Source organism: Cupressus sempervirens, chromosome 7, assembly GCF_028749045.1.
Source record: "Cupressus sempervirens isolate cs-2001-9-10 chromosome 7, ASM2874904v1, whole genome shotgun sequence".
Taxonomy (NCBI): Eukaryota; Viridiplantae; Streptophyta; class Pinopsida; order Cupressales; family Cupressaceae; genus Cupressus; species Cupressus sempervirens.
The window spans coordinates 14,925,980-14,952,795 of record NC_143124.1 but is presented as its reverse complement, the minus strand read 5'-3'; the positions used below and the strand labels follow the sequence as shown (position 1 = coordinate 14,952,795).

Genomic DNA, 26,816 nt, shown 5'->3' with positions numbered 1-26,816 from the left:
ACCTAATTCACAAGGTGACAGGTTTGAGTAATGAAGTTTGTACTCCAGTAAATGATAAGAATGTAAGAAAGACAGTTGAAACAAACTTGGAAACTATGTTTGATGGAAGGATCATGAGAGTTGACCTAATCTAGGATATTGGAGTTAGAGTATTGTGTAAGCTTGTAGGATACAAGTTGAATTATAGTTGCAGAGCAAACTCAGTGCAAACAGGATTTTTACATATGGCTTATGTAATAGAAGTTGAGAAGAAGAAAGTAAACATGTGTGAGATTATCAAAGTGTAATTGTTGGACAACATTGTAAAGCTAAAGAAATCTAAGAATGTAATTTCTAGATTTGAATCATTATTGACACATTTGTTTTTCCATGCAACCAACTAGATTCTTGGAATGACAAATTGGGATAGTAATGAGTGTTCAATGAAGATGGTCACACAATGCTACAAGGATAGACTAGAAAATCTCAGAGACAAAGACATTGATAGGATGATGAAAAGATTCCAATTAGAGATGAAGCAAAGATATAGAATCCCTCCCTCTATTATAGAGAGATACCAAGATGAAATATGTTTTATGGTAGAGACTGACACTACTTGTATGGAGGTAGTGGAACCTAGGGTGAAGTTTATTGAACCTATGGGATATGAAATAAGTGAAGAACTTGTTGAAGGATATGTGCATATTATATTGTAGTTAGAAAGGGACATTAAATGTCCAAGATGGGGTACCTATAAAGAGAAAATGAGGGAAGTTCATTCTGAACTTCATAGTAAAGAGATAAAAAATAATGTGGAAAAGAAGACTGAATGCATTCTTAAGGAATCTAGCACAACAAGAGAAGAATTCAATGAGATCAAAAGTATTGTTGTGGAGATGAAATCTAGTGGAAAAACTAAGGTGTTGGAAGCTACACCCATTTCCATTGTAGCACCATTTGTGGAAGTGATAGTAGCAGGGCTTACTTCACAAATACCTACTGCACCTTATGCAGCAGTTGCACAAGTTCAACCAGTTAGAGTACAACATGGTTAGCATAAGAAGAAACTTGAAGATGATGTATCTATCACATAAAGGAAATAAAATATATTGGTAAATGTTAAGCAAGAATCAACACCATCCTCTAAGAAAAGGGTCAAGAAAACCCCTAGTGGACTTGAAAAGAGAAGGAAGACACTACAAATCAATGACTTTGAGGAGTCTGATGAAGAGACTAGAGAAAAAAAAGTTGAATAGGTAGTTGGAGAAGGAAGGACACCAACTGGTAAGAAATCTTGGAAGCCTAAGTTTGATAATCTAAACATGAAAATTATAAATAGAGATAATTTGTTTAGTTGAATAAATATTATAGCTTGTACTATAACATGGATAGGAGATAGCTAGAAAATGCTATAGTGAGAAACACGATTTTGAGGAAGAAAAGGTTTGCTAGTATCCAAAATAAGATTCCAAAAGATTTGTATAATAGATTATTGAATAGGAAGAGAAGAGTAGTAGAGAAAGATACTAAATTAAGAGAGAATTTGATTCAAAAATTGTGTGAAGTCGACACTAAGGAGGACATAGAAAGAATTTTGAAAGCTATTGAACCTTTGTCGAGAAATAAAAGAAGAGAAAGTCTTCTTATGGGAGGCCCATTCTCTCTCCCAATTTCTTCATTGGAAATAAAAATATTTTCTTCAAGAAGTCTCTCATTGTCTTCATCCATATCTTTGAATTTTTTTTGTAAATTAACATTATTCCCATTAGGCAATACATTAACAACTTCAATGAATTTTTATTTGGAATGAGACTCTATTTGAATGACCTATGGCCAACCTAGGATTCTATAATCATCAAATAAGAATTATTGGTTGATTTCAAGTGGGGAAACATAAAGATCACGTGTTTCTGATAAAAATTATGGTGTATGTGCACGTACAAATCCATACTCATCAAATTGTACTACGGATGGTCAGATCCACTTACATTTTAATAATATAGGACTATTTTCACCAAAATCCATTTGAATAATTTCTTGAATGAATCCAACATAAAATTTATTCTCAGTATCAAGAAAAATTTCAGCACAAACAACACAATCACAATTTATCTTCCCTTTGTCTTTTTCTTCCACTCTTAAATGACTATCATAGGCCCACATTCCACCAAATTGTATAGACCATATATGTGGAGATTTTGAGAGATTATTTTCCTCAATTTTTATATCTTCACCTTATTCTTTTGCATCATTGATTGCATTAGCAATCCAATCTTCAAAGTTTGGAAAAGAATCCCCTATAATCAAACTATGACATTTACACTTTTGAGGTTGATGTTGCATCCAAATTTGATGGTCTTCTTCATATTTTCTACATAGAATAGTGGCATACAAATAGTAAGCTAAATAACATAAATATGTAACTACAAATGAGAAAATAAAGTATTCTTAAGTTTTTCCTACCTATGCCACTTACCAAACAAAGATGTGTTCTGAAGAACAAAGGCATGTATTGCACTTCTTTCTTGATATGATAGCTTGAAGTGAAATCCATTGCCTTCTAACATTTCAACTGTAACTCTCTCATCTTCATCATCATCCCATACACGTTGATTGACATTTTAAAAAAAAATTATGTAAATTATACAAAAAGCCATGGCATCTTGCATTGAATATCCCTCAAACATGTTGGCCTTTGGTTTTTCCCTAGTACAAACATTTTTTTTTCAAAACCTTCATATATCATCCTATAGGATACATCCATCTCGATTTTACTGGGCCACAGTACTCTAGCTTATTTTCTAAATGTATCAAAAGATGCATAGAAATTTTAAATATTGCTAGTGGAAATTATTTTTCAAATAGACAAAGGCCTTCAAAAAACTCCTTCCTCAAACTATCAAAGTTTGAAGAATCTAATACATGTAAACTCCCAACCTTATAATTGTCAATCTTGGTCCCTTTGTCATTCTTCTTATATTTACCACAATAGGTAAAATATTCTCAATTATGACATGGTAGTCATGAGTCTTGAGGCCTCTTAAGAAATTAATTTCATCTTGACTTTTTATGCTACTACTTACATATCCCATAGCAAAGCAAGTCTGAGAGATTAATTGTAAGAATTTTTCACATTGTTCCCTTGTCAAGGCATAAGGAGCATATTGATTTCTATATTTTTTATTATCATATTTCTCAACCCAAAGATTTTGACGAATCTTTATATCTGAAAAGTCTTCACCTAATGAAATAGTATCAAGAGCACCAAAAAGAGATTCTATAATAGCAAAAGCTATATTTTTTTCAATATGCATAAAGTCAATAGTATGCCTAATGGATATATCCTTGAAGTATGGCAACTTGTACAATATCCACAGTCATCTTACACCACTTTAATTACATGGATCAAACTTGCTGCCAATAATCCCATTATTCTCAATAAATGACATTCTTTTTTGTCCATTCTCAATAATATAATCACTTTTTATTGATAATGGTGCTTCATGATTCTCTTCTTGACCATTGAAATTGTTGGATACAAATGTTAATTGTGTATTATCTTTGATGTTACACAAATGTCATATCAACCATCAAATAGAGTCTACCGAGCTCAGATGGTCAGCAAAGTAATTTATAGTGACTACCAAGCATTCCTGAACATTACATAGAAAGTTAGCTCTTATCGAGCTCACTCGAGCATCAAAGGATTTTGTAGAAAAAAGTTAACATTAACCGAGCTCCCAAGGTTAACAAAGGGAAAGTCAATAACTACTGAGTTCACTTGATCATTGAAGAGAAAGTTAGCTTTTACTGAGCTCACTCAGTAAGTGAAGGAAGCTTAGCTTTTACCGAGCTCACTCAGTAAGTGAAGGAAGGTTAGCTTTTACCGAGCTCACTTGGTAAGTGAAGGAAGGTTAGTGTTTACCAAGTTAACTCGGTCACCGAAGGAAGTTGCAAGGTTTGCAGTGTTTATCGAGCCTCACTTGGTTAACACTGGAGAAACTATTTTGGAGCAGTGGTCACCGAGCTAGGTCAGGTAGCAAAGAATTTTATTGTTCTAAAGAATTAAGTTTAATTATTTTGTGCAACCGACTGATTTAATGTTTTTTAGTTGTTGTAACTTGTAATTGAGCTGACTTGACAATCTAAAAGGTATATATGAAAGGTCAAGTTGTGAATTCATAAGATGTAAGAGTGTGGATGCATAAGAGTGTGAATGTATGAATGAGAAAATATTGAATATATAAGTGAATGTTGAGGAAGGATTAGATATCCTTATGGAGCTGCAAAGTTGTATTCGATCAGTGAGGATCTAGTGAAGTAGAATAGAGATCTGTATTTAGCAAAGATAAGTTGCATATATTTCAGATCACTTCATTGTTGCTCTCTAATCATTGTAACAGTGATTCAAAACCTCTTAACAGAGTTGGTTTGATAGCCATTTTTTAAATCCTCTAACAAGGTGACAATTCAGTTGAATTGTTTTAAAGACCTCTAACAAGGCCACTTCTAACAGGCTGATTAAATCCTCTAACAGGGTCACACCTAACAGTGTGTTTTGTAACCTTTAACAGGGTTGGTTCCTAATAGGGCTCACTTCAAAAAAGTGAAAATTGGGAACTAGTTACTTGGTGGTTTTTCCCAAATTGGGTTTCCACGTTAAATTTGGTGTCTCTTGTGTTCATGTTATTTCTTTATGCATGCATGTTAATCACTTTAAATGCTCTATAAGTTAACAGAAAATCTATCAAGTTTTAGCATTTATTTGTGTGGTTACCGAGTATCAACATCAACTATATTTTCAGACATCTAAGGATCTGTGGATTTATTTTTGTGGTAACTGATTCACCCCTCCCCTCTCAGTTACTCCATCTCTATTTCTAACAATTGTTATCAGAGCTTTTGGTGCTTGCAGGATAAGATTTCAAGGATCTAAGCCAAAGATCAGGATGTCTTACAAAAGGGAAATTCCAAGACTTAACAGGAACAACTTCTCAGCATAGCAAGGACTAATGAGACTTCACCTAGCATCCATTAGTGATACAGGACTGAAGTACCTTGATGAAAAATATGAAGAACCAGCTGGTACACTATCTGTAAATGATATTGCTGAAAAGAAGACTCACAACATTATGATGATAGATATAGCATCTACTCTGAGTTATGAATAATTTGATGATATCAAGGACTGCAAATCTGCTTTTGAAATGTGAGAAAAGATGAAAGAGATCTATGGAGGAGATGATAATGTTAGAAGAGCCAAAGCAGAAAGTTTGAGAGGACAATTTAATCAAATGAGGATGAGAGAGGATGAAAACATTGCAAAATATGTTGAAACAGTTAAAGCATGTGTCAGTGCAATCAAAGCTTCTGGAGGAGATATCAGTGAAGAAACAGTTATAAGTAAATTTCTCAGAACTCTACTTCCCATATATGCAATCAGAGTTTCTGCAATTCAAGAAAGAAGATGCGAAGAAAATCACAAGATAAATCTAGAGGCTATAGTTGGAAGATTGACTACATTTGAACTAGACAACTTTGATAACTATGTTCCAGCTCCAAGAACATTGAATCAGCATTTGAAACCAAACTTTCACTCAAGGAGAAAGGCAAAAAGAAATCTCAGTTAGATAGTGAAGATGAATCAAACCAAAGTTCAGACAGTGATCTTGAAGTAATTGAAGCCCTTCTAGCAAGGAAATATTCTAGAGATAGAGGAAAATACAAAGGTAAAGTACCCTTAATCTGTTTTTCATGTGAAGAATTTGGTCATATTGCAGCTAGGTGTCCAAACAAGCAGAATAAAGATGAAAAGAAAGATCACAAATGGAATGGCAAGAAAGATTTTAAATCATTAAGGGATAAAGGTAAGAAAACATGTTTTATGGCTAAAGATTCTAATGATTCTAATGATGAAGAAGAAGATGCAATTGTCTACATTGCTATGAAAGACGAATTTGATAATGATGAGGAAATGACACTCATTTTTCATATGAGAAAAAATGATACATGGATCATAGATAGTGGTTGTTCTCATCACATGATTGGTGACAAAACTAAGTTTGAATACTTTGAAGACTACGATGGTGGCAGTGTAAGATTTGGTAACAATGAACCTTGTTGTATAAAAGGAAGAGGGAGAATCTCTCTAACCAAGGAACTTATATGTGATAATGCCTATTGTGTAGAAGGACTAAAGCATAATTTGTTAAGTGTGGCACAACTACTCAATAATGGATTCAAAGTAGAATTCATGCATGGTAAAGCAAGACTACTGGATGACAAAGGAAAGCTGATTGGATTAGGTACTCAAACTAAAGGTAACTTATTCTATCTTGAACTAGGTGAATGTTCATGTTTCATTGCTCAAGTTGAAGAAATTTTGTTATGGCATAAAAGGTTGTGCCATGTAAACTTTGATAATCTAGTAAAGATAAGAAAATTCAAGAAAGTAAGAGGCATTCTTAACATAAAGAAACCTGAGGTCGGTCTATGCAAAAATTGTCAGATTGGAAAGATGGGAAAGACTAGTTTTAAAAGTAAAAACTATCTGTTTGAAGATATATTAGAAATTATGCATACTGATTTATGTGGACCCATTGGAATTGAAAGCTATACTAGAGAAAAGTTCTTCATTCTTTTTGTTGATGATTACTCAAGAATGATGACAGTCATGTATCTAAGAAACAAATCAGAAGCATTTGAAAAGTTCAAGTGGTATTTGGCCAGAGTAGAAAAGGAAAAAGGGAAAAGATTAAAATGCTTAAGGTTAGACAGAGGTGGAGAATTTATTTCACATGAGTTCAATAAATTTTGCATTGAAAGAGGAATCAAAATATAGGTATCAGCCCCTGGAACACCCCAGCAAAATGAAATAGCTGAAAGAAGAAACAGATCCATCATGGATTGTGCAAGAACTTTAATTATTGAAAAGAGCATTGCTATCAAATACTGGAAGGAAGCTATTAGCACTGCAGTTTATACCTTGAACTGAGTACAGCTAAAGAAGGACTCATTCAAAACCCCCTATGAGTTATGGTATGGCTATAAACCTAATTTAAGTTACCTTAAAGTATTTGGAAGTAAATGTTACATTTTGAAAGAATCTAGAAAAGGAAAATTTGATGTTAAAGGTGATGAAGGTATATTCTTTGGATACTCATGCAAAAGTAAGGCATATAGATGTTTGAACTTCTCTACTCACAAAGTCATAGAAAGTGCACATGTGAAAGTTGATGAGTTTGCAAAAAGGACTGAAGAAGAAAGCAAAAGGGAACCAGAAGATTATAAAAGGTTTGTCTTCATTGAACTTGATACAGTACCATTTACATCAGAGAATCAGGAAACTTCTACTCCCGAGTCATTTGTAACTGAGTTACAGGAAGTTCAAACCAAGCCACAACAAATCAAGTTAAATTCAATGTCTACCGAGTTTGAAGGACCCGAGCAAATATCTACCGAGCTAGAACAAAAAGAACCTGAAGTTGAAATGCAAGAAGATAACAATGAAATCCATTCAAAAGGCAAGGAACCTATATTAGCTAAGTATGTCAGGAGACATCATTCAGCAGATCAGATCATTGGAGATAAATCTGAAGGAACCATGACAAGAAATAAGTTGAAAGGTACTTGTTTACTTGCTGATTTTGAACCTAGAAATATCAAAGATGCATTGGAAAATGATAGTTGGATTGAGGCTATGAATGAAGAGATAGTGCAGATAGAGAAAAACAAGACATAGACTCTTGTACCCAGAGCCAAAGACAAAAATGTGATTGGAACTAAGTGGGTATTCAAAAACAAGTTGGATGAAGATGGTAAGGTATCAAGAAACAAAGCTAGACTAGTATGCAAAGGATATGCTCAAGAAGAAGGAATAGACTATGGAGAAATTTTTGCTATTGTTGCAAGATTGGAAGGAGTCAGAACCTTACTAGCATATGCTGCTCACAAAGGAATCAAAGTTTATCAGATGGATGTCAAGTCAACATTCCTCAATGGTATACTAGATGAAGAGGTTTACATTGAACAACCTAAAGGTTTTGTTGATCCAGATAAGAAGAACATGGTCTGCAAATTACACAAGGCATTGTACGGTCTAAAAACAAGCCCCTAGAGCATGGTATGAAAGATTGCATAGCTATCTTATTCAGATTGGTTTTCAAAGAACTAATGATAATAGTCGCTTGTATATTAAGGAAGGACCAAATAATAAGATTGTCTTGGCAAAAATATTTGTAGATGATACTGTTTTCACAAGAAATGATGATTTGTGCAAAGAATTCTCAAAACAAATGAACAAAGAATTTGAAATGTCTATGTTTGGTGATATCAAACTCTTTGTTGGTCTTCAAATTCAATAGAATAAAAATGGTATCTACATCACTCAATCAAAATACATCAAGGAGATATTGAAAAAGTTTGGAATGGAAGATTGTAAACCAGTTGGGACTCCTATGTGTACTGGATTAAAACTTACCGAGGAAGATGAATCAAAAGAAGTAGATCAAACATTGTATAGATCTATGATTGGAAAGTTGCAGTATGTAGTTCATACTAGGCCAGATATTTCCCTTGCAGTTGGTATTGTAGCAAGATTTTCAGCAAAACCAAGAGAAAATCACATGATGGCAATCAAAAGAATAATGAGATATTTGAAAGGAACTGAAGAGTATGGTTTATGGTATAAGTTTGGAAGAAATTTAGATTTGAAAGTGTTTACTGATGCTGATTGGGCAGGAAATCTTGATGACAGAAAAAGTACAAGTGGAGGTGCATTCTTTCTTGGAAAGAGGTTGGTTTCTTGGACAAGTAAAAAGCAAAATTGTACATCTCAATCTACAATAGAGGCAGAGTATGTTGCTGTAGTAGTAAACTATTCTAATATTGTTTTGTTTAAATAGTTGTTGGAAGGCATGAAGATGGAAATCAAAGAACCAGTTGTTATGTTCTGTGATAATACAAGTGCAATCAACATATCTAAGAATCCAGGGATGCATTCCAAAACCAAGCACATTGCAATAAAATATCATTTTGTCAGAGAATTGGTGCAAGATAAGGAGATTAGATTGGAATATGTTCATACAAATGAATAAATTGTTGACATATTCACAAAACCATTACCTAAGGATGCATTCTTATATCTAAGAGGTAAGTTAGGGGTCACTCCCCTATCTGAAGTTCACTAAAATAAAATTTTAGTGATGCATCAACTCATACCAGATTGAAGATCTATGAGTTGATGTAGCATAATCAGGAAATATTGCATATGAATCAGTACTAAAGGTACACTAAAATTTATTTGAGTTGAGTTGTCTTTGGCATGTGTTGTCAAAGAGGGAGAGTTTTACTGTCATATCTCTCTGAAATTTGTTCAAACTATAAAGAGTTTGCTATGTAATTCCTTCACAGAGGGAGATTACTATAAGAGGGAGAGTTTTCTATCTTAGAGGGAGAATTGTTATATTGACATATTGTGTTTCCATATAAGAGAAAGACTTGTTTTCAAATTTTATTCTACTATGACATGTTGTGTTGCCATCAATGCCAAAGAGGGAGATTGTTGGATACAATTGTTAATTGTGTATTATCTTTGATGTTACACAAATGTCATATCAGCCATCAGAAAGAGTCTACCAAGCTTAGATGGTCAGCAAAGTAATTTATAGTGACTACCGAGCATTCCTGAACATTACATAGAAAGTTAGCTCTTACCGAGCTCACTCGAGCATCAAAGAATTTTGTAGCAGAAAGTTAACATTAACCGAGCTCCCAAGGTTAACAAAGGGAAAGTCAATAACTATCAAGCTCACTCAGTCATCGAAGAGAAAGTTAGCTTTTACCAAGCTCACTCGATAAGCGAAGGAAGGTTAGCTTTTACCAAGCTCACTTGATAAGCGAAGGAAGGTTAGCTTTTACCGAGCTCACTTGGTAAGCGAAGGAAGGTCAGTGTTTATCGAGTTAACTCCATCACCAAAGGAAGGTGCAAGGTTTGTAGTGTTTACCGAGCCTCACTTGGTTAACACTGGAGGAACTATTCTAGAGCAGTGGTCACCGAGCTGGGTCGGGCAGCAAAGAATTTTATTGTTCTAAAGAATTAAGTTTAATTATTTTGTGCAGCCAACTGATTTAATGTTTTTCAATTGTTGTAACTTGTAATTGAGCTGACTTGACAATCTGTAAGGTATATATAAAAGGTCAAGTTGTGAATTCATAATATGTAAGAGTGTGGATGCATAAGAGTGCGAATTTATGAATGAGTGAATATTGAATATATAAGCGAATGTTGAGGAAGGATTAGATATCCTTATGGAGCTGCAAAGTTGTATTCGATCAGTGAGGATCTAGTGAAGTATAACAAAGATCTGTATTCAGCAAAGATAAGTTTCATATATTTCAGATCACTTCATTGTTCTCTGTAATTATTGTAACAATGATTCAAAACCTCTTAACAGAGTTGGTTTGACAATGATTTTGTAAATCCTCTAACAAGGTGACAATTTAGTTGAATTGTTTTAAAGACCTCTAACAAGGCCACTTCTAACAGGCTGATTAAATCCTCTAATAGGGTCACACCTAACAGTGTGTTTTGTAACCTTTAACAGGGTTGGCTCCTAACAGGGCTCACTTTAGAAAAGTGAAAATTGGTAACTAGTTACTTGGTAGTTTTTCCCAAATTGGGTTTCCACATTAAATTTGGTGTCTCTTGTGTTTATGTTATGTCTTTATGCATGCATGTTAATCACTTTAAATGCTCTATAAGTTAACAGAACATCTATCAAGTTTTAGCATTTATTTGTGTGGTTACCGAGTATCAGCAGCAACTATATTTTTAGACATCTAAGCATCTGTGGATTTATTTTTGTGGTAACTGATTCACCCCTCCCCTCTCAGTTACTCCATCTCTATTTCCAATAGAAATGTGTATTTTTTTGATGATATGGATGATCCATTTTAAGGTAAGCACGATGTCCACAATAAATACACTTGCACAAACTTCTTGAATGTCTCACAAAATCCTTAAATTTGCAAACGGGACATCCATGGTATCCTGACGTAGTGCAAGGTAGGAGAATCCCCAAAGAAGATGTCCCAACCCCCAACAATATAACCACATAGTGGAAACACAACAATAAGAAACAATAATGCAAGATCTTATACCAAATTACAATACTTGATTTAATAAAAAAATTGATCACATGCAATATGCCTAGTTGTAAGGCCTTCTAGGTTAAGGACAAATATAAACAACAATTACATAATTAGATTTGCAAGATCCCTCAAGATCCAACCCAAACACTAATCCCAGCTAGGCCAAATCTATAACATAACAACAATCTGGAAGAAACCACCAAGGAAATCTAAACTTGTGCTTGCAAGCCCACCAAGAAATCTCCTTGTTTTCAAGCTAAAGCCCTGTCTATACTCCTACTTATCCAAAATCCAAGTGTACACTACCTCACATTCAGAACTCTATCCACACATTCACAACTCCATCACAATCATGCTCTAAACCACCTCACATTCGACACTCTATCCATAGACTCAAGAAAAACTCTCTCTTTAGCCACTCTCCATTCTCCCTCAATTACTAAAAGACTTCACAAGACCCCCTAATTATACCCAACTAAGCCACAAGTTGTCCTAGCAATTACAAATTAAATAAACCCCTTACATTAAATACTTGAAGAGCCACAATTCGGCCTCCAACATCAATTAAATGTCTACAAATTGATATCCAAGAAAAAATGTGATATCTCATAGCTCTAATTGAATTAGAAATCATTCTTTGAACCAAAGGTATAAATTTAGGTCCTCTACAACTCCATAAGTAAACAAAGGCTGATTCATTAAGAATATCTATGCATCCATCCCAAAAGTCACACACAACATCCTATCATGCAAAACAACTAGAAATTGATACTCCAGGAGAATTGCCATATTTCCCAACCTATAATGAATTAGGACTTGTGCCCTTAAATAGAGATAGTACTCTAGGTCCTCTTCAATCATTTTATCATGTATCCTCTCATTCTATGTGCAAAATTAGTTACATGGCTTGTAATAGGCATCTAAAAACTTGAAAAACACAGTTCCAGCAGCAAGGTAAAAATTTCTCAAACTTCAACTCAATCCATCCAATCTCTATGCAATCATGAGGAAAGGGTCTCCAATGTGTCTCCAACACATCCCTAACCATGAAATCATAACTTCACTAAAATCCAAGCTCGATGCTCCTGCATCATATCCATGAACAAAGAGATTAGATAATGTGCCATATGCAGGAAGGTCATGAATTGTATATAATAAGGAAGCTGTTAAAGTGAATCTAATTGAAGGACCATCTATTAAAGATTTAATTTCTTCAATTCCTTTTGAAAATTCTATTAGCTAATCATATAATGGCTCTAGACAAGCATTTTTAATTTTTAAAGTCACACTTTTCTTTCCAAGTATAATCAATGTTAACATTAAGAAAAATTGCTTAGTCACTAACCATGGAGGAAAGTTAAAATTTATTAGAAATACTAGCTAATTTGACCATTTAGTACTTTGATCTGAAAATGGGTTCACCCCATCTAGAGCCAAACCCAACCTTATAGTATAAGGGTCTTGAGAAAAATCATGTCACCTGTTACCAAATTCCATCCATGTCTTAGAATTAGGCACATGTAATTTTTTTCCATCAGCGCTCTTATTTTGATCATGCCATTGCATAAGTTTAGCAATGTCTCTGCACCTATACATCCTAAGTAATCATGGGATTATCATAAAGTGGAAAAGAACCTTTCTAGGAACCATAACTAATTTTGGCCATTGTCTATACCTAAATTCATAACATTTTGGACACTCACTCTCATTTACAAGATTTTTGTGAAATAATACACAACCATTCATGCATGAGTGGATGTTCTTGTACACCAAACCAAGCTTGCTGATTTGATTTCTACATTGACTTTTTTTTTGGCAATGTAGAGTCAATTGGTACCAATGAACTAAATAATGCCAATAATAGATCTACACTCTCATTTGTCCAAACATGCACCACTTGAAAGTTAAGAATTTGAAGGATTGTTGTCAAATGACTTAACTTACAATTAGCATACACAAGCTTTAAAAAATCCTCCATTGACTTGGCCCAATCATCAGTTAAACCCTCATCCAACATTCTATCCACTTCAAACCCTTTGTCAAACATTTCTTCCTCTTCATCTATGCTTTCTGCCACTTTGTCTATGTTAGTTACATCTTCATCTCTCACTGGCTACAATTCTATCATATCTTCATAATAATTATCCATCCAAGGGCTTATACCACTATGCCCATACCTGATCATATGATTATAGATCACATTCCTTTTTTTTACTTTTCCACCAAGACCTATTTTTTCATGGACACGATATTTTTCCATGTTCCCCTCATTGGCTATTATGTTATCATATGTATGGTATTGAACTATAGTAAGCCTTTGATGTTGGTCCATCTATGATGCTATGAATTCCAATATTAATTTAGTTTTTGATTCAAAGAAAAGACACATAAATCTCAAAATAGAGATGAAAAATCATTCTTCAAAGTACTCACTTTTAGTAGAGAGTGTAATAAAAAGAAGAAGATATTATGATTTTTCAGAAGATATATCTTTCATTTATTTGACATTAACTTACTAAGAATGAAATAAACATGTTTTGGGTTCCAAACTACCTCTAAATTTTTTGTAGAGGGCCTCGCTGACATCAAATTCTTTACAACAAACTCTAAATTCCTTACCAATCTTTTCAAAAGTTTCCAAGTCCTACTATCAAAACAAGCTTTATCGCTCATGCAAGATCTTTAATACCTATCCATGAGAATAACGAATGTTAAAGACTATGACAAACATAAAAGTAAGATGGAAGAGATAATCTTATACTATGTTAGTGGCAATGATTTAAAAACACAAATTATTTAAAATAAATAAAATTTAACTCAACCAAATTTGACAGTGCCATTTTGTATCTTTCCATTCATGAAAACTTGAACCATTTCCACTTAAACTTAAGTATCCTTATGGGTTTGATCAATAATTGTCATGCATTATAAGAGGTTGGCTTTACCATAAAAAATTAATACATCATCATGACAATAACTTTACCACAACAACATGGTTATTCCATGACAACTTGGAATTTGTTGAGAATTGTGTCTCAACCTTGCAAGCTCTTTTTCTAGAAAACTCTAGAATTTTTTTAGAAAATTATAGAATTTGTTTGTAATGGTTTTTCACATATTTATGAGTTGGAAAAAGGTGTATGAGTTGTTAAAAATGCATCTAGTCTCTAGAACAATGTAGAAGGGCTATTTTTAGAGTGTAAATAACTCATTATATGACTTTTATGAGGGTCTAAAGTAGAGGACAAAATGATGGACGAAAATGGCATTCTTGGAGTTACAAATTACAAGTGGGTAACATGTGGCATGGTTGTTTTGCCCATGGTTTTGTAAAACCACAAATAGTTTCCAAGTGGAAAATCACTATAAAAGGAGGGCTTGGGGAGGTGTTTGAATCATTGAGTTTAGTTTGCAAGACTACTACTAGAAGGAGTATCTCTTTGAGTCTGAGTTTGAGTTTGAGTTGTGGTGATGCACTCTTGTAAGAACTTGCATTGCAAGTGTATTGTAATCTTTCATATTTGAGAATACATTGTGTGGGCTTTGGAGGTTGGAGTTTTTCTCCTAGAAGGGTTTCCCCATGGTAATTACTATGTTATGAGTTCATTTTTATTTTGATTATATTGTTATGCATTTCTTGAATCTCTATAATAGTTAGTCAAATTGTCATAATCGTCCTCTCAAAGATTAGTGTAGGAAGTGATTCCATGCACCTTAGCTTCCTTTAAGAATTGTGTAATATGTTTTAAATGTATTGAATCTGGATATACCTTGTTTTCTTTATTTTCCAAGTCAATTTCTATAAATTTGTATAAATTTGTCTCCTACACAAAAATCATACATCATTTTATGGTCTTCAGTACAACTATATCTAGGTATCTTTTAATTCCTCATCTTTCATCAATTTCCTTATTATTTGAGCCTCACCACAACTTCCCAATTCTGCATATAGATATTTATGAGAGAATCATAAGTTACAGTTTTTCTATGATGTAAAAAAAATAATGTTGTTGGAAAAACTCAGTGAGTTTAGGGTTTATTCTTACATGATCTACATGCAATAGTACTTTTGATAAGATTGTGAAGAGGACTACTTTGTTTGAGAAGGATAGGGTTTCTCTTTCAACAAATGGTCGTGGTTTCTAGGTACCTAAGGGTGCTCTATCTATTGAATCAAAGTTACCTATAGAGAAGACTATGTTATGGCACTGAAGACTTGGCCACATAGGTGAGAAAGGTCTATGAACCTAAAAGAACAAAAATCTTGTTGATGGGTTGAATGACTATAATCTTGATTTTGATTTTTGTGAGCATTGTATCTATCATAGACAAAACTGTTTTCAATTTTACTCAAGTTCTCATAAGTCCTCAAGTATTTTGGATCTCGTCCATTCAAATGTATTTGGTGTAGTTGACGTTCCTTCTATTGGTAGATCAGTTTATTGTGTCTTTCATTGATGATTTTACTAGAAGAACATGGGTTTATTTTCTTAGAAGTAAAGCTAAAGTTTTTAGTGGTTTCAAAGAATTTAAAGCAATGGTTGAGTTGTATAATGGAAAGAAGATAAAGAATTTGAGAACTGATAATGGTCGTGAATATTTCTCCAATGATTTTGACACATTTTGTAAAGATTGTGGTATTAAAAGAGACAAGACAACTCTATATTCTCCACAGTAGAATGGAGTTGCAGAAAGAATGAACATGACCTTGATGGAGAAGGCTAGGAATATACTGAGTGGAGCTAGACTAGAACAAAAGTTTTGGGCTAAAGCTATAGTCACTGCCTGCTACATGATAAATAGGTCTCCTACATTAGCTCTTGTCGATAAGATGCCAATGGTAGCATGGTCGGGCCATAAGCCTTCACTTAGACATCTAAGAGTTTTTGGTTGTGAGGCATATGCTCATGTGCCAAAGGGAAGTACACAAAATTGGACAACAAAGTTGTCAAATGTATCTTCATAAGATATAGTTATTGTGTGAAAGGGTACAAGCTTTGGGATCCTATTGCACAAAAGGTATTTTACTCCAAAAGTGTTATTTTTAGAGAAATTGAGCCTTTTTCTATTATAGTGTAGCCAAAATAGATAAAAGAAAAGAAATATGTGATTCAACTTCCTGCTACACCTGAGAAAGTTGAATCGAGGCCCTTAGAAAGACAAGTTGTTGAAGAGAGTTCTACAAGTTCTAAATTATTAGAGGAAGAGGCAGAATCTAATCATGAGCCTGAAACTAAACCGATCTAGAGTCTTGTAGATAGAGGAAAGCACCAGAAAGGTATGGATATTCTCCTGATGATTGAAGGTGTATATTTTCTTTGAATGCTAATATTGATGAACCGAAATCTATAGAAGAGGCTCTTGGTATGAATGATTTAGAGTCCTAGAAGATAGTCATGGAAGAAGAGATGGCAACTCTTAAGATGAATAACACATGGGACCTTGTACCATTGTCTAATAGACAGAAATATGTTGGTTGTAAATGGGTGTTCAAAAGGAAGATGGTTTAGATGGAAGCATTGAGAAGTATAAAGAACAATTGGTTGCAAAAGGTTACTCCTAGGTTGCAGGAATTGATTATGGTGAAGTTTTTTCTCCTATAGAAAAAATGACATCCATTCGATTTTTACTTTCTATTGCAGTAGCATATCATCTAGAAGTTGAGAAAATGGATGTGAAAAAAAATTTCCTTCATGGAGGTTTGGAGGAAGAAATTTATATGACACAGCCAGAGCACTTTATAGTGAAAGGTAAAAGTCATTTGGTCTATAAATTGAAAAAATCCTCATATGGTCTAAAACAAAGTCCTAGGATTTGGTACCAGAAGTTTGATACATATGTGTTGAGTTTGGGATATGTGTGATCTAAATCTGATCACTATATATACAAGTCTGATAGTGATTATTTCCTAGTTATTTCCTTATATGTTGATGACATATTGTTTATTGGCAAAGGAAAAGATTTGATTACAGAATTAAAATCTTAGCTCTTAGCAACAGTTTGAAATGAAAGATCTTGGTGTGGCAAGGTACATTTTGGGACTGGAGATTATAAGAGATAGAAAAAATAGAAACCTTTGGCTAGGTCAAAGTAAGTATGTTGGTACTATTTTGAGAAGATTCAATATGCAGGATTCTAGACAATTGAGTGTTCATGTTACTATGGGAACAAAGCTTTCTAGCTCATAGTGTCCTTCATCCCCATTGGAGATGGAAGAGATGAGTCAAGTACCATATTAGAGTGTTGTTGGAAGTTTGATGTATGCTATGGTCTGTACAAGACTAGACATTGCCCAAGCAATGGGAGTACTTTCCTGTTATATGTCTAATCTAGGAAGAACACTTTGGGATGTAGTAAAAAGAGTTTTTAGATACTTGCAAGGTACCTTAGAGTACTCTATACATTTTCATGGAATAGGATATGGGCATTCCTTGAATATTTAAGGCTATGTAGATTTAGACTGGGTTGGTGATGTTGATAGTAGAAGATCCGCCAGTGCATATGTGTTTACATTATTCGATGGTGCAATCAATTGGATGAGTAAGTGACAAGTTGTGGTCACTTTGTCCACTATAGAGGCAGAGTATATGGTAGCTACTCATGCCTACAAGGAAGTTATTTGGTTAAAGAGACTATGTTTAGACATAGAATTCAAACAAAGTAGAATGCAAATTTATAGTGACATTCAGAGTGTAATCTTCCTACCAAAGAACCCGACATTTCATGCCAGAACCAAGCACATTAATGTACAATATCATTTTGTTAGAGATATGGTCGAGTATGGAAAGGTGAAGGTGGAGAAGATGGAGACTTTGATGCATGTTGCTGATGTATTAACTAAGCTCATGAGCACAAAGAAGTTTAGATGGTGTTTGGAGTCTATTGGTCTTTCGACCCCTAGCAATTGAGTCCATGAAACTGTGGATCTCCTAACTCTTGCAAGGTGTTCAATAAGTGGTAGAATGTTGAGAATTGTGTCTCAAACTTGCAAGCTCTTTTTCTAGAAAAATCTAGAATTTTTTTAGAAAATTCTAGAATTTGTTTGTAGTGGTTTTCCACTCATTTATGAGTTGGAAAAAAGGTGTATGAGTTGTTAAAAATGCATCTAGTCTCTAGAACAATGTAGAAGGACTAATTTTAGAGTGTAAATAAATCATTATATGACTTTTATGGGGGTCTAAACTAGAGGACAAAATTATGGACGAAAATGGAATTCTTGGAGTTACAAATTACAAGTGGGTAACATGTGGCATGGTTGTTTTGCCCATTGTTTTGGCCCATGGTTTTGTAAAACCACAAATGGTTTCCAAGTGGAAAATCACTATAAAAGGAGGGCTTGGGGAGGTGTTTGAATTATCGAGTTTAGTTTGCAAGATTGGTGTGAGAAGGAGTATCTCTCTGAGTCTGAGTTTGAGTTTGAGTTGTGGTGATGCACTCCTATAAGAACTTGCATTGCAAGTGTATTGTAATCTTTCAGATTTGAGAATACATTGTGTGGGTTTTGGAGGTTGGGGTTTTTCTCCTGGAAGGGTTTCCCCGTGGTAATCATTGTGTTATGACTTCATTTTTATTTTGATTATATTGTTATGCATTTCTTGAGATCTCTACAATAGCTAGTCAAATTTGTATAATCATCCTCTCAAAGATTAGTGTAGGAAGTGATTCTGTGCACCTTAGCTTCCTTTCAGAATTGTGTAATATGTTTTAAATGTACTGAATGTGGATATACCTTGTTTTCTTTGTTTTCCAAGTCAATTTCTACAAGTTTGCATAAATTTTTCTCTTACTCAAAAATCATATATCATTTTATGGTCTTCAATACAACTATATCTAAGTATCTTTTAATTCCTCATCTTTCATCAATTTCCTTATTATTTGAGCTTTGCCACAACTTCCCACTTCTGCATATAGATATTTATGAGAAAATCATAAGTTGCAGTTTTACTATGATGTAAAAAAAACTAATGTTGTTGGAAATACTCAGCGAGTTTAAGGTTTATTCTTACATGATCTACATGCACCAAGAAAACATTTTCAGAAAACCACTAAACGTATAACTAGCATCTTAATAATATACTTTAATTTTCTACAAGATAGCCAACATGGGCATGAAGATCAATTGGGAAAACCTAATGCTTAATTATATATAAAATGTAATAAGGGTTATCCATGTGAATGAATAATGTTTAGTGATTCCTTGCAAAATACAAAGTTTGTGCACTGCCTGTAATCATTTCACTATATTCCTTGAGATGACATTTATTTGAGGCATCTAACAAAAAATTTAGGCGCTTTATCTACAATTCCACATTTTTCATGCATGTCTACCAAGAATTTCTAGTTATAATACATGTCAAAAGAACCCTATATTGTAATGCTTTGGTTCATATCTATAATCTACTCCCCATCCTACATGTTACAATGGCTAAAAAAGACAGATTTGGTTTAAACCCTAATTACAATAGATGATGAGTGTCTATTTTTCTTTACTATTGAATGAAGAACAAGAGGATATCTTTGTACCTAAGTTCCATCATCTTTTTTTCTTGAAATTACCTTTGCATGGTGTCCAAATAAATGCAATTCAAACATAAACACTTAGCAATGCATTCTTACAAACAAGAAAATATTTTTTGTAACCATGAATGTAATTGAAAGGGATGTAGGAAAACATAATAAATTGTAGGTTTTTTAGGGATCTACATGTGTTTGGTTTTGTTAGAATTTTTTTGTTAACCTTTGAGCTTTCACTATTTTGACATTTTTCGTGGGCTATATCCCAAATAGATTAACACTTGCGATTGTTTCTACTGTGAAAAATTTGTACCTAACAAACCCTACAAGACAACATTTTGGATAGAGGCCTAGAGTGGCTGGTACAAAAATAACTTATGAATCCTTAATGTTCTTATGATATTTTGAACTTTGAATGTTACATAACTTGGAATTTTAGATTTTTGGCAACTAGAAATGTTGGATTCTATTTAAAATTCATTGTGAAATCAAAATTTTCCCACTGTTCTCTGAAAGTTTACTAAATAAGGGGGTGCTACTGTTCGAAGACCAATTAAATACCTGGCCTTTGCAGTTGCTAACTTTTTCCAGGAAGGAGGATCCTTTGTAAATTACTATATGGTTGGATTACCTCCTAGAAAACTAATTTTTATTCTATCTATCATTCTTCTTATTCTTGTGTGCAACCTTTGAATATGTAAAAATAAATCAATTATTTTTCTTTATAGTACCATGGTGGCACAAATTTTGGCCGAACAGTAGGAGGGCCTTTTATCACAATGAGCTTTGACTGTGATGTACTTATAGATGAATATGGTATGTGTTAGTTACAAGTGGGAAGATTTAATTCTAAGAGGCAGGGGTGAATCAGAAGTAACAATATTTAACCTCTAAAAACTTTTAGCTAAAATCATTCACATGCATCTAATTCATCTAATAAAAATGAAAGTAAAGACATGCATGAAAATAGATAACACAATATTTTGGTGACCTAGAAACCCTCCAAGAATTAGAAGGTAAAACTGGTGTGGTGATGATACCCACAAAGTATCACTATAGCAATATGTAATTGTTTAAGGTTACAAAGTTAGACCACTTCAAATGGTCTACCCTGTGAAAGACTTATCCTATTAAAGACTTTACACCCTGTTTAAAGTGACCTGGTTAAAGAATTTATAAATAATCACTTGGAATGTTACCCTATTAAAGGATTTAGCACCTTATTGAAAGGTTTACAACATGGTTGTTAGACCAACCTATCATCATAGGATTTTTCATTCCTAATATAATGGCTAGAGAGTATTAGAAAGTTTTGACCTAATGACTTGCATTCTTCAATTATTGATTCTAGATCCTTTTTCTACTCTATTTATTTTGATCCTTCCTTGATTTGATATGTCTCTCCTCAAATTTATGATACTCTATTCTTGATCAACTAAATTCTACAATTTTTTTCTATTTTTTTCTAAGTCTTTACACCCCTCTACACTTTTATAGCATTCTCCCATAAAATCTTACTCATGCACACACACAATGGGGTTTCATCCTCCTTTTAAAGGCTTTGAAGACTTAGGGCTAGGTACGAATCTAAGATCAATATTCATTCTTCTTTTCCCACTCAATTCTTTCACTTTTCCTATTGGTTGCATGCTTTCTCTATGTTTATTATTGGCTACATGTTGATTACATAGGTAATGCAAAAGATTCAATCTTATCTTCAAGATCCTCCCAAATTCATCCTCAGTTGGCTCAAAAATGGTTTACATCTAAGTTTGTGAAGTCACAAACTTATATGTTGATTCTATGTTACTCGACACTTACTAATTGTTGATGCTCGACACATATAGGAATTCTATCTCACTCAGCTCCTATAGTAATTCTATTTCTCTTGACATCTATATTGTGCTCAGAACCTATAGTGACTCGACATCACTTATCACTTAGCACTTGATACTTGCTCAGCATTTGAAGTTCACTCAACACCTGTTGAATTTCTTGTTTGGCACACACTGTAGCTCATCATCTATATTATACTCGGCATCATCTTGAGAATTAGTTAAGTGTGTTGAAACTCAATTGTCAAAACCAATTTGAGACCAACAATCTATCCCTTTGACATGAGTGGAAAAAACACTTAACTAAGCATTATGAGTCTAGTTTCTATGAGTATACTACACATTCTGTTCATCATATGTACAAAACTTCAAAAACTTGTACTCCCCCTTTGTTTCTGCTCCCCCTTTCACATCTTCTTGCAATTTTTATTGTCCTTTTGGCTTTATTTCCTTATCTCTCCTTAAAATTCAAAATTTGAATCTCTCACTCTTTGAGTATTACTCCCTTTATTTACACATCCATTCTTATTATCTCCTATATTTATTATATCTCCCCCTTACATGAATATCTCCCTCTTTTTGACACTTATGTCAAAAGGTCCTAAGAATGAATGGAATATTCAACCCAAAAAAATTTGTTTACCTCCATTATCATCTTTAGATAAGTGTCCCAATTATCTAAGGAAATTTCTAGTGCTTTGAGCTGGATGGTTGTCTCTACTGCAAGATGTACAAGGCCTTCTAAGGTAGAAATATTAGGGTCTTTCTTTAAAACATTTTCTTCATAGGCCACTTCCTTATGTAGTGCTTCCAAATGCAAGGTGATTGCAGATTGAATTTGTATTAGTTTGGCTTTGACATTAGCCTCTTCTACTGTTAATACAACTAGTTCCTTCTGTCTCTGAAGCGTTGTGGCAAAATGCTTCTCACTTTGAGCTAGATCCTTAAGTAGCTATGTGCTAGATATCTTAAGGTTCCTCTCCAAGCTTAGTATTCCTTGGCTAGTTTCTTGTGTGAAATATGATGAATCATACAATTTGGAGTACAATGAGAATATGTTCTCAAGTATTGTTTTAACTTTCTCAACCTTTTTAGCTAGTTCAACTTGTGATAGGGCTATCTCACTAGATATATTCTCATTAACCTTCATTTGAAATTTATTTTCAAACCATTCTAATAATTTGACATTAGTATCAAGGTCTTCATTTTGTACTTGGTCCACTATATTGGACAATTTCTTCATGATGGGCTTTGTTTCATTAGGTAGGAGAAAGATAAATGCATCAAGGAATATGTCTTTGATTTCTACTAATGGTTTCTTTTGTCTATACTCATTTCTAAGTATCTCCTACTTCTTCTTTCTCTCAAGTGCCTCTCACACTTCATTCATGTGTGCCAGGTTCACTATTTTGTATTCATAACTTGGTATGACTATTTCTTCATCAAGTGTAGGGTCTCCATAGTGAAGTACCCTTGCTACCTTGGTGGAGCTTGAGCCTAGTGCTAAAATTTGCAGGGGTACTACATCAGTGCTTGGCTCCTTGGTAGGAGTCCCCGTAGTAGGTAGATTAACCAATGTTTGTATTGCCTCTTGCTCTCTTTCCTTAGAGGTTTTCTCCTCTTCCTTATCGACTTCTCTTCTATAATGATCAATGACAATTATTTGAGGAGGTGCACCTTGGCTTTATCCTGTAGGAACCTTTTGTCCTATCTACTCCTTTGCTAACTCCTCAGCGGTTGTTGTTACTATCACTATGGATCAACCTTACTTGCTCTTTTGGTTGATCATTTATAGTTGTGGGAGGTTTTGGAGGTGGTTCTTGCATGGTCACCTTCTCCTTGGTAATTTCTACTACAAATTTTTGTAACTCTTCTACACTCACCAAAATAGGATTTGTGCACAATTGTGATTGCAATATTGTTTGGTGAAGGATCTTTTGAGATCCTCTATAGTCAATGGATTGATGTTCTAACCTTAGATGTTAGGAACATCTTTCACAATTACTATTTTTATAGATGTAGCTATTGTATGTGGGACTGGGTGGTGGCAATTGGGTGTCTTGGACACTTTTCTGTTGCTGTTGCTCCTCAGTTGTTGCCTCATCACCTTTATGTGTCTCTTTGTCCATTGTCACCTCTTCTTTTTCTTTCTCTCCTTCTTCCTCTTTTTCATTTTCCTCTTCCTCTTCATCATTTCTTCCCTCAAAGGGATCTTCTTGGCCTTCTTTGACTATTGTCAACCCATAAATCAATTTCCACATTGTGTGGGTTTCTTTACAACATCCTCAATTTTATTTTGTAAAATACTAAAGGCTTTGTATTTGGGTGCAAATTTTCTCTCATGTTTCTTACTATCCTTTCTTATTTGACCTTTAGTTAGGTCAGGCATCACACAAGCCAATGTTGACTCCCTTATTTCCTTCTCCATATTTAGGCAGTAATGCAATTTATTTTCTACAATGGAGCTTAGCTCCTTAAGCATAGAATTGTCAAGTTCAAGTGGGGTGGTCTTGAACTTGGCCATCATAGTGTAGATAGACTCTTCCACTATGTTCTATTCTTCTCTTGGAAATTTATTAAAATCAATGATCTTTAAACTAGTTAAATCTGCATTATCCCTAATATTATCACAAACAATTTCCAAATTAAATTTGGTGGAATGTCTTACCAATATGAATTGATCATTGTCAAATTTTTTCTTTTCTTCATCTAACTCTGGGGGTGCAACATATTTTCTTCTTTTCTTTTCTACAGGCCCTCCTTTCTCTATGTCTTCTTGTTTTTCCTATTCTTTAGCCACTTTTATTGTTTCCCTAGTGTCTACCCTTGTAGTTGGCTTGATTAGGCTTAGCTTTGTTGCTTTCTTCTTCCCTTTGGGCTGTGCAGCTGGCTATTTTTGTGCTTTTCTCTTCTTAGGTTTAGTCTTGGGTGCTTCCTACTCAATACCTTCATTTTCTTTTGTATCCTCACCCATGCCTTGGGTTAATGCAAGTGTCTCCTATCCTTGTTCTTCTTCATCATCTTTAGCTTCTTCATCTTCCTCTTCTTCTTCTGCAATGCCCTCACCAAATTTGGCTTTGAGCTTCTTTACAAGTTTATCCTTTTTCTTTAGTGTGGAGTTAGTCTTCAACTCCATATCCACCTTTGATCTCACCACATCGTAAGTACCAAAAGGTGGTGCACTCTTGTCCATTTCCTTAGCTAATAATGTAGTTATAGTTGCACATGCCTCATCTATATTTATCTCATAGCCAATAGGTCTTAGCCATCTAATATAATCAATATCTAAGAGAAAACATACATCACTTACATGTTGTTTTACCAATGAAACTGGTATTGTTAGCCTTTTTTTCATGGTCTTCATGAAATCTTCAAAATTATCTCCCATTTGTTCAATGTATTTGTTTACTTAAGCTACTATAGACCTATTTGATTTCCATACAACTTTTCCAAAGGATGGAAATTCATTTTGTACCTAGAAAAATATACAAATCAAAATTGCACCAATTTTGCATTGTGCTGCCTTCGTTCTCCTTATTGCTGCTAAGTTCTCATTGATTTGTTGCAATTGTAGTTTTGCAAGATCATAGGTATGATCCTTTTTCACTAGTTTGTAACCAACATCCACTGCAATGGATGGTACACTGTTAAGTCTGCTAGATTGATAAAATTTATGTGCAATAACCCTAATAGAAAAGTCAACAAGAGGGTCTTAGATAGTGTCTATTGTCATTCCTCTCTTGTTCCATTTGGCACCTGTGTTCTTCTCAATTGCTTCCTTGGAATCACTTCTAAGATTTTCTAGTTGATTTAGAGTTGGATACCTTGTTACTCTATGCACAATCCTCTTTTTATTTTTACTAGAACATCCTCCAACCATAAACTTCCATCATGAATCATGTTGAGCATTATCCTGATCTATTCAATTTTGAAAACTATGGGGAATTCTAGGGCATATGTCAAACCCTTCTTCTCAATGATCTGGTATTCATTTTTCAATACTCCATTTTCATACAATTTTTCATAGGCTTCCCTCATCTCCATATCTCCTATGGCTCCAATTTTTCAGTTGTAACATCTCCTAACATCTTGGACCATAACTACTTTAGGAGGTATAACAAATAGGATTCTAGCTGGGTCATTTTTGTATACCACTTCTGGGATTGGTTGGAAATCTAGTTGTTCACTTCATTTGACACTAGTTGAACCTTAAATGCCTCTTTCTTATATGGTTTCCTAAAACTAGATGACATTTGTGCTACCTAGGGTTTTAATCATGAAGAAATTTAAAACTGCGTAGCTTAATGCTAGTGTAAATACCTTGAATCGAAGAAATTGTGCTGAATCACTGTTGAAATCTGCTCAAATGCTAGATTCTCTACTTTAAAATCATGTTGCACTCTTCTTCATATTTTCTTTTTGTTTGTGATGAATAAAAATGATTCAAAATGCAGTAATATACCCTAATTTCACAGCATTTAATGCTCAGTGCATTTATAGCTATCCACTTGGCTTCTTAAGCATTTCTGCATTATTTGGTTTCCATTGATTTTTGAACACTTGACATCCATTAAAGTTCCCCTCACTCAGCTTCAACTAAAATTTCTCTTTACTTGGCTTTCAGTACCAACTTGGCTATGACTAATCATTTGGCTTCTACTGATTTTGGCTCTTAACTTGGCTTGTACTAAAATTTTACTCAACATCTAAAGGTAACTTTTTCTAACTCAACAACATTGATGAAATCTTGAAGTCTTAACTTTGCATCTCTATTCATGATGGTCTTTTCCTTTTTAGTACTTGCTTGTTTAAGAACGGATGTATGATAAAGCTTTGTATATTAGTTCCATATAGCTTCTTTTTCTTAGTTGGTTGAAGTGTGATCACTTGACCTTATAGGTGAAGTGGTCCCTTCATTTGATGTACTGCTCCCATCTTTCTTCTTCCATGTATTATTCATTTCTCCTCTGATGTGTTCAACATCCACCTTCTATTTCCTTTATTGATCTCTAGGTTGGGTGCCTTTGACCTTGTTGGGAAATTTCTACTGATATGACCAATCTTCAAACAATTGAAACATTTGGTTTGACTTAACCATTTGTTGTAGTTTCCACTAAAAAAATTTCTTATGCAATTTTTAGGAATGTTCCCATATTCCTAACAGTAATGATAGCTATACCTAGTGTTGTAGTCCTAATCATAGTAATGTCCATGGTTATTTCCCCTTGCTAGCTAATTAGGTGTGCACATAGGCTTTGATCTGCACTCAAAAGCTCTATGTCTATACATCTTGTAATTGTAGCAGTGACCTTCAAATCTTGGTGTTCTAATAGTCTT

The 26,816-nt window shown here is 34.0% G+C and overlaps 1 protein-coding gene across 1 annotated transcript in view; it reads left to right on the top strand.

The window, feature by feature from the left end:
* The first annotated feature begins 743 nt into the window (after positions 1 to 743).
* Positions 744 to 26,816, top strand: part of LOC149545181 (uncharacterized) — a 72,604-nt gene continuing 46,531 nt past the window's right edge. Inside the window, exon 1 of the mRNA XM_089793713.1 lies at positions 744 to 1,013. Within this exon, the coding sequence (XP_089649839.1) occupies positions 744 to 1,013 (270 nt within the window). The remainder of the gene's footprint in view (positions 1,014 to 26,816) is intronic.